This window comes from Vigna umbellata, chromosome 1 (genome assembly GCF_029865625.1).
Source record: "Vigna umbellata cultivar VRB3 chromosome 1, Vumbellata_1.0, whole genome shotgun sequence".
In the NCBI taxonomy this organism is placed as follows: Eukaryota; Viridiplantae; Streptophyta; class Magnoliopsida; order Fabales; family Fabaceae; genus Vigna; species Vigna umbellata.
The window spans coordinates 83,953,906-83,963,592 of NC_142165.1; the positions used below are offsets into that span (position 1 = coordinate 83,953,906).

Genomic DNA, 9,687 nt, shown 5'->3' on the forward strand with positions numbered 1-9,687 from the left:
TGATTAACAAATAGATCAAAGTAACAAGAACAAAATATATACATTTGGTGTTTGAAAAATTTTCACCCATTCAAGTATTTACACTCAAGAGATTGGTTTTTATCACAATGAAACTCTCTTGCCTTTTACCATTTAAATTCTCCTAGGGTTCTTAGAAAATTCAAGAGATTATGGTCACAACAAAGAACAAGCCTCTAATCTATGCACAATAAAGTTGGGTAGACAAAGAAGGCTAAACCAAAGAAAACAAGACTAACATAACAACCAAGGACTAAAAGAAAAATAGTAAACATGAGAAATAACAACAATCCTTCAAGAACACTAATATATTACCTTATAACAAATTGCTTTCAAACATTGTTTCCGACAATGACATTACCGAAAAATCTTAGCACGTCGGTAATCCATCAAAAAACATGTAATAATGATGAATATGGGATGTTATTGACAACATGTATTTGCTAGTAATTCCAGGATTTTTTTGTAGTGTAATGATTTCGTTCTGACTTCTATAAACGTCACGGAAATCCAATAATGTTGGGCGCCCATACATGGCCTTTCGTTGGAATATTGGTAGTCAAAGACAATTTTCTCAATTGTGTGTAGCGTTGGCACACCCTTATCTTTATGTGATTACACTATGAATAAGTCTTAGCTCTTTTTTTAGTGTCTTGGTTGATGTTTATTTGTTGGTGAAAAGGTCAAGATTTGTGTTTATTATTGATGTGGAGTATGATGAACTACCTCCTTTTTGTTCAAATCATAAATTATTATGATCTATCTAATTGTAAACGGTTTCAATAAGATGCCAAAGTAATTTTTGATAGGAAAAAGTTATATGTTGAAAAAATACAACAATTTTATCATCCAAAGGTGATTGGTGACCAAGATGGGAATAAGGGCTATCTAGGTTCAATTTTAAAGCATATGGAGGCGGTTAAGTAGTCTGTTGTGGAGCCTACTTTGGAGCCTATTATGGAGCCTATGGTGGAACCTATGGTTTGGTGCCTATGGTGGACCTGTGATTCATGTGGTGGAGCCTGTAATGGATCCTGTGGGGGAGCTTGTGTCGTAGCCTGAGTCAAATCATGATAATGTTTGTGTTGTGCATGGATCTTCTATTGTTAAGAATCTAGATATTTCAATTGGTGTATTATTGGAATTTGATTCCTTGCTTGAAATGCCTTTTTGGAGGATGTCACTCCTATTGTCGATGGTCTACAAGGTTTACAATACTTAGATTCACCTCATTGTAGTTCTGAGGTAGTTTTTAATTTTTGATGTTTAAGGAAGCTCATTTTGTGGAGAATTGAAAATAACTTTTGAATGAGCTAATATGCTTGATGAGAGGAAAGATTATAATTTTGAGGAGGATGATGAGTCATTTCATAGTACATGGAAACTTGGTCGGGGTAGGTCAAAGAAAATTAATAATAAAGCTTTTAAAGCAATGATTTCTAAAAGGTAATGAGTTTTAAAAAATCTTTTATGGATTATGAGCGAGTTAGTTAATGATAAATCTCATTATTGAGTTTTAGTTTGCTATTGGTTTACTTTTTTTTATTTATGTTTTCATTTGATTTTTTCATACAGGTATTGTTTACCTATGTGTGTGATGTATTTTTATCATGTGTTGTGTGTGATACTTCTATGTTTTTTTTTCTTTTCCTCTCTCTTTTTTTTAAATAAAATCATCATGTTATGACTAATGTCTAGTATGAACTTAGTTAAAAATATTATAAATCTTTAAAAATAGTATATGTTAATATAAATTGAAATGTTCGTTAAGTTTAATATGAGAAATGGTGTTTATGGAAATTGAGAATGAGCATTTACGAGGAATCATATCTAGATGACTCAGTGATAAATTACCAAAGCATGATTTTGCAGAAATCATAAATACGTAAGTGTGATTTATTGATAAATCATATGTGGGTGATTCAATATTAAGATCACAAATGAATTATTTATGTGAACTGATTATTCTTGGCAAGGTAAATTTATTTTTTGGTGATATAGTACAAGTATTAAATTACTATACACATTAAGATTTGAAGTTTTATTAATAACCCAAATCATATAGATAAAAGTATAAGGTGTAAAAAGTCAACGAGATTTCCACTAACCATTTGAGAGTGTGAAAAGTCTCAAATCTTGAGAGGTTTTCGAAAATTACCATATTCATAATCTAGGTTGAGAATATGTGTCAACATGGCAAGTCACTTGATCACCACAAATCATAAGAGAAGACATATGTTAGTACTATATAATATTCTAAAATTTCTCTATATATAAAAAATGTTAAATTGATGAAATGAATGAGATAAATATTATTAATGAAATGTACTAAAATAATTATTTATTCTATATATTTATTGATTTTAGTTAATTTGTGCATTGTGTTATATTTTGATTTATTAATGATAATATATTTACATGGAATAAAGAGTTAACAACTATGTTAGAAATCATACAACTATTAAACATATATAATATGCAAATATTTGTAAGTTATTTTTGTAAGATTAAATTTAGCTTAAAATCCACTTTTCAAAAGACTAAATTTTTAATAAACTAAACAGTTAAAAAAAAGTAGTTTTAAATTTCCTGAATAACCAGCTTGAATTACCGATTTTCGTCAATTTTTTCATTGGATTTTACGGTTTAATTAAAGGAGTTCATGAAACTTTTTTGTGGAATGGGTGAGTCCAATCTATTTATTAAACACAGAAGAATAATATAGCAGTATAAAGCGAAAGTACAGTCACATGCTTCAGATTTTAAGACAGGTGGGTGTGATTACGTACGGAGAGAGGCAATTGTAAAGTTTTAAGAAAATGTTGAAGGTAGCATATTTTCATTAGAGCAAGAAGTTTTTTACCTAAAGAAAGAGAAAATATGTACGTACATATATGGAGAGTGTAAGTGAGACATTAATGAAAAGAGAGTGATTAATTAAAATAGAAAAAATTGATTTGAATGGAAGAAGGGGAAGGAGAAAGAGATGTTAACAGCAGCGAAGAGGAAAAGTTAAACCTAAAAACACCATTTTGAATATATGGTGGATGAAGGGATGGACCAGAGTTAAAAACTCGTGGGTCGTGGCGCCGTCAATGAAAGGATGCACGTAATGTTCTGGTCCGTACGACATGGACACTGTTTAAACCATCAGACACTTGAAAAGCTCAATCCATTGAGATAGAGAATCCATAATCCCCAATGCAAAAACAAAACCCAAAAAGCAAAAGAGATATCATTGTGTGGCTGTAGGTTACCACATGCACCAACATGGTAACTGTCCGACCAATCACTGCTCGACAGCACAACGTTAGAAAAACTGCCATGGTTTTTTCATACCAGAAACCAAAACCGCTTCTCTCAAACCCCAATGTTACTGATTATGAATATAATAATAGAGTGATATATGGATATATAGAATGATAGATAGAGATAATAGCATTAGCATAGCAAACTCGCACTACTACACACTGCGGCTTCTCCTCCGTTCTTGTCCCGAAGAAGAAAGATCCGTAAATTAACATTCTCTCCCTCCATTGGCTATAATAGCAAGCTTTTTAAGCATATTTCTGGGCTTTGTTCCCTTTTCCTTGTTTGGGTTTTCTTGGGAAAAAAAAGGGAAAGAAGTAATTAGGTATAATATAATTAAAGCAAAAAAAGAAGAAAGTAACATGGGAAGGGGTAGGGTTCAGCTCAAGAGGATAGAGAACAAGATCAATCGCCAGGTAACCTTCTCCAAAAGGAGAGCTGGGTTACTCAAGAAAGCACACGAGATCTCTGTGCTCTGTGACGCTGAGGTCGCTTTGATTGTCTTCTCCCACAAAGGAAAGCTCTTTGAATATGCCACTGATTCTTGGTAATACTATATACTATGCATATATCATATATATAATTCATAGATCTCTATATAACCCTCCTTCTAGGTCAATTTTTACTGCATATATCTTATAATTTCCATAGATCTCTCTCTTATACACTATACTTTCTGCGTTCATCTCCAGAGAAGAAGATCTATCAATATATCACTTTTATTTCTTTACATTCGCTCAAGAATTGTTTGGCCTTTCTTTGTTTTCTTGAAAACTAACTCTTAACTTGCTTTTTCTTTAACTTTTCTGTTAAAGGTTTCGTTTTGGACTCAAAAGCTAGAGGAAAAACTGTCTGTCCTCTTGTTTTCTTCCTCAAATCTTATTTTCGGGCAGATCAAACAGATTTTTCCTGATGTTGTGCCTGTGCACAAACAAGGGTGTCTGATGTTTTAAAGAGATTTTAAAGAAAAACGCAGAAGAAAGAAAACGTGTCTGATTATTATTATGAACTATGAACGTTCGTACTTCCATTAGTGTGTGTCTCTTTAGACATATATCCGTTGTATTTATAACTATGTATGTGCACATTTTTCACTCACCCTAAACCTGGAAAAATTTTATGAACAAGGTAGATTGTTTTTGGTACTTTAGTGGTCTTCTTGCTGTTTATTCAAAGATTCTTCACATATACTACGTTAGAAAACTTATGTGGTACCGGATGATTCAACTTTTTTGTACATGAATTTTTTTGTTCGAAAAATATCTTGATGTGAGGTGTGTTTACTCTTCTGGAAACTTGGTCAGGAGTGACAGTATTTGGTTACTTGTCAAGCTCATTTTCGACCTCAGGTCCTTTCGGTGCAGGACCTAGAAGAAGCAGTTGCTGTTCCAGCTTTCAAAATTCGTACTTTTCATTTTCCATTTAAGAAAATGATGGCTCTTTGCTTCTTTTGTGATAGAGTATGCTGCTTAAAGCTGGTTGATTAACACGTATTTACACATAGAGCTAGGTGTCAAGTTCATTTTGAAGCTCAAGTCCTTTCACACACACATATCATAACATGGAACCAAGAATGTTGCATGCTTTTCTGTTTAATCTGAGACTAATATTATTCTTTTCCCTTTTCAGTTGATGGGTTCAGTTTCCCAGATCAACCGTGTTAATAAATTACGGAATTCAAGTTCTAATTTCTTTCTATTTTCATTGGCTCATACTAGATCTTCATATTTATTATATACCACCTGCCACCAGCGAAACGTAACATTCCACATTAGCATTGATTTTTCTTTCATTGCATTGATTTTTCTAAAATACAACATCGTAATATTATTGGAATACAACAATGTTAAATAACACAATTTCTTAACTTGTAGCCTAAAAACTCGGAAATAAGAATATATATTTCAAATTTAAGAGACCAATATTTTTCCCCAAAAAGTGTAGTATTATTTTCCTTGTTGAATCATCTTGATATTTCCATCTTTCTTTTTATGTTGAATGGCTTTCTGGTGTTCAAATTATGAATTGTAAAGAGGGAAACTGTAAGTATGAAGGGATTATATATATATATATAATTCAGATTTTCTGTTAAGTGATGTTCAGAGATTATTCAGACTTCCTTTTTTCATTTTCAGAAGTGAGTTTTTGAGTTATGTTTTTATAAATGATTTAGTCTACTGAACATATATATATATATATATGTATCAGTGTGCATTCAACATCAGGCAAGAGTGAAAAACATAACAGGCATTTTTTGATAGTTTATGAGTGAAGAACATGTTTTGTTAATATTTGTTTTTGTGTAGCTTGTTCTAATTACTAGCTGTTTCTTCCTTATCTTACTAGACTTATATTCTTTTTATTTCCAGGACTGTGTAATAATCTTTTGCTGTTTTTTTTTTCATTTATTAAGTGATAGTTTAGAGAACTAAATATAGATAATTTTTTTTCCTGTTTTTGACAATTATAAAACAGCATGGAGAAGATACTGGAACGCTATGAAAGGTATGCCTATGCTGAGAGACAACTTGTTGCCAATGATTCCGAATCACAGGTTTGTAATTTGTTCCACAATATATATATATATATATATATATATATATATATATTTATTTATTTATTTATTTATTTATTTATTTCTAAGCATGCAACAACAGCTTGATAGCCTTGGAAGTGTTTTTGAAATTCTTTAGGAACATTCTTGAGAGAAAGCCTATCATTTGAAAGTTAATAAAAATATTGAAAGGTCTTTCTTTTTAAAATAAGATGCAGGAAAATATCATTTAGATATGGTAAAAGGACCATAAATCATTGAAAATATATTGACTGTTTCATATTTTGACAAATATAGGGTATATAGATCCAAAAGTGGTTATATTTGTGTCAAGAAGTAATTGTGGAAATTAAAAAAAATCTAAACTTTTGAAAAGCATATTATTTGAAGGAAAGGAATTTTATGAGATTATTGGTACTGAAATAACAAGATATTATTCACAAAACCATATAAAATTGATAGGTTTTCTACATGGTAGATCAACCAAATTCTACTCCAAATTAGATTTACCCAATTTAACATGTATGGAGATAATTTTAATTTCATGTTATTTTTTTATTGGCTTTTCATGTTATAAAGCTATAATAAAAATATTTCAATTTAAAAACCATGAAAGTGGAAAATGATATATCAATTAACATATTAAAAAAAAACTTGAATTGTTTTCAAATGCATATATTGCTTATTAAATAGATATAAAAAACATCAACAATTACTATATCCATAAAAATATTTTTTCCAAAAAGAGGAGTAATATTTTTTTTACTTATAATCAATAATGTCTCAATAATTATATATATTAGTTTTGTTAAAATATTAAACAACATTAAAACAGTACTTTAATTACTAATTTTATTTCTTATAAAAGACTTAAACAATTAATAAACTCTAAATACAATTATAAGTATTGAATAATGATTTTAATCAATTTACAAATATCTTTGTTCAAAGTTTCTGCCCCACATTTGCAGTTTTCAAATATGCAAAGTGATATAATGATATACAGAGATTCTTGTCCCAATCCAAGTAAAGAATGTGAGCAGTTAGATGTGTGTTTGTGCAGGGAAATTGGACCATTGAGTACACCAGACTCAAGGCAAAGATTGACCTTTTGCAGAGAAACCATAGGTATATCATAGAAGATTCTTGTACTTTGTTGGTTTTAATTTATTTGTCTTATTATAAAAGAAGACAAAAACTTTGTTAGATTTTTTTAATAATCACTAGTGTCAATTATCATTTCATGGAAACCCTTTGTTCACACAGGCACTATATGGGAGAAGATTTAGGTTCAATGAGCCTAAAAGAGCTTCAGAGTCTGGAGCAGCAGTTAGATACTGCTCTCAAACAAATTCGTACACGCAGAGTATATAAAACATACAACTAATTACTCATACTTTATTTTACTTCACTTTTACTCTTTACTCACGTGCTTCATTGATACTGAATAGTAACTATGTATTGTTATACATTTAATAACAGAACCAACTAATGTACGAGTCGATTTCTGAGCTTCAGAAGAAGGTACTTGCTCAAATCTTGTCACATCTTTATGTAGGTCTGTGTCCTAAAAGGTTGTAACGGTTGCATATAAGTTTCAGAGACAAATCTTGTTTATTATGCGTGTCCCTCTCGACAACCTGACATGTGCTCTACTTGTCCTTTGACAGGAGAAAGTGATACAGGAGCAGAATAACATGCTTGCAAAGAAGGTGATCAACAATGATATTACTCAGAGTTATTCTTTTTGCATAAGTTTTTCATTTTACCATTGTTCGATGCTGCTTAATCTGAAGAAATTATTTAGTACTATTATGTGTAAATTGGAAAATAAGTCTTAAAAGTTTAAAGCCAGAATCAAATCAAAGAACGAGTGCTGATAGAAAAAAAATCAAAGAATAAGTAAAAAGGTTAGTAGTTCAAACAGTCTAAGTGTATTTTTAACCAAGAGGGCACACTGTGTTTGTTTTAGTAGACATTTTAGAGTAGACATGAAGTGAAGGGATATAGAAAAAAAAGAGTTAAAACATTAAATTTACAATTTTTTTTGTTTGAGATCAGAAAAAAAAAACTATTTTTATTGGATACCACTTTTCTCCCAAATTAGAATAACTTGAAAGGGAAATAATCTCCCTCTTTTCCTTTCATTAAAAATGTTTTATTTTTTTTGTGAAATTTATCTATTTCATTTTCTAACACAATTTTTCATTTTATTTTTCTTCCATTTCTACCATTTAAAAATTTGTTTTTTATTTTTTTTCCCTATTTAAGGTAATATTCCAGTATGTTTTTCTTACTATCACATCCTAAAACTTCTCAAATTATGAAAAAAAAATCATTATTTTCTTCTTTAGATACCATCTATATGGAGTAGTGTGTATGAATTAGTTTCTTAATATTCAAATTAACATACTTTTGCAATATGTTTGTAGAATGATGTACGCTTTTGGAACTTTTAGGGTTTTGTACTAAATTGTAACTAAACCAACTTAATGAATTATTAAGTTCCACTTATAAACATCAAGAAATAGGCAGGTTTATATCTGTTACATGTAAGGATAACCATTTAACCAATCCTAAAACTTTAGGTTTAGGGTTTAATTTTGATCAACACATACACTTCTCTCTCTCTTATCATGATGTTACAAAGTTTTCATCTGTTCCTGAAATTATGAGGAAAATGAGATCAATCACTTCCTGTGTTGATTTTGACCAAGTGAAGTTTGATTGCTACTAAACAAAATAAATATATATATATATATATATATATATATATATATATATATATATATATATATACCTATTTATTTCATGGAAGGTCTATGTATGTTCTTCATCTATGTAGCTTATAACTCTAACATATGCTGAAGTATCTGTGTGAATTGAGATCAGATAAAGGAGAAAGAAAAGGTTGCAGCACAGCAGGCACAATGGGACCATCCAAACCATGGAGTTAATGCATCTTTCTTGCTACCTCAGCCACTTCTGAACATGGGGTGAACTTTCCATAACAACATATACAAAATTTTATGTTGCCTCTTTGTTATAGTTCACATTTTAACTAGGATTATTCTTCTTCACTGTTATTAACTGACAGTTAATGTTATTATTATTTTTTTTTTTTTTGCAGTGGCAATTATCGTGAGGAAGCACCAGAAGTAGGAAGGAATGAACTTGACCTCACTCTGGAACCCTTGTATTCCTGCCACCTTGGATGCTTTTGAAAACATTCAAAAAGATCAGTGGTAATTATAACTATGTGGTAAGGCATTGGACCACATGTTTGAGGGCTTATGTATGATGTCTCTTATGTTTTGTGGTTTTTCCTAATATGAAGACATTGTTATATATTGTGTTGTAAGTCTATAACTTGTTCCAAGACCATGCTTTCTTAAGTCAAACCTTATATTTATATATATATATATATATATATATATATATATATATATGTATATGTATATGTATACTTAAGTTGCTCCAAGGGACAGGTCTTACATATAATGAAATTTAAACCTTTTGTAACTGGTTAGCCTTTCTTTAAAGAGAATAATATTTTTACTATAGTTATCTATGTTAATCTGATAAGGTGCATGCATGTTTTTTTTATTAAAAAATAAAGTAAATATTCAGCTTTTTAAAATTTATGGTTTATTTGCCTCAAATTATGAGACAGGTATTGATTAAATATATAAATGACATTCATATAGATGCATTTTATCTGAAGTGTGCTTTTTAAATAAATTTAAGTTTTCTTGTGATTTTTTTTTCAAAATCTTATGTTAGTGTTACATTTTATAAAGGAAAAC

General features: G+C 30.0%; 1 protein-coding gene across 1 annotated transcript; it reads left to right on the forward strand.

The window, feature by feature from the left end:
• Nucleotides 1-3,454: 3,454 nt before the first annotated feature.
• Nucleotides 3,455-9,365, forward strand: LOC148206633 (agamous-like MADS-box protein AP1). The gene is made up of 8 exons (XM_088104471.1): nt 3,455-3,874; nt 5,803-5,881; nt 6,945-7,009; nt 7,148-7,247; nt 7,364-7,405; nt 7,552-7,593; nt 8,774-8,877; nt 9,012-9,365. The coding sequence occupies exons 1-8, from the start codon at nt 3,690-3,692 to the stop codon at nt 9,103-9,105; spliced, it is 711 nt and encodes a 236-aa protein (XP_087960597.1). The 5' UTR covers nt 3,455-3,689; the 3' UTR covers nt 9,106-9,365.
• Nucleotides 9,366-9,687: the final 322 nt, after the last annotated feature.

Excerpts from the sequence above, each read along its gene's own strand:
- LOC148206633 (XM_088104471.1), top strand. The coding sequence starts at position 3,690 with ATGGGAAGGGGTAGGGTTCAGCTCAAGAGGATAGAGAACAAGATCAAT. Across the intron at positions 7,010-7,147 it reads CTTTTGCAGAGAAACCATAG|GCACTATATGGGAGAAGATT; the intron begins GTATATCATAGA and ends TTGTTCACACAG. Across the intron at positions 8,878-9,011 it reads CAGCCACTTCTGAACATGGG|TGGCAATTATCGTGAGGAAG; the intron begins GTGAACTTTCCA and ends TTTTTTTTGCAG.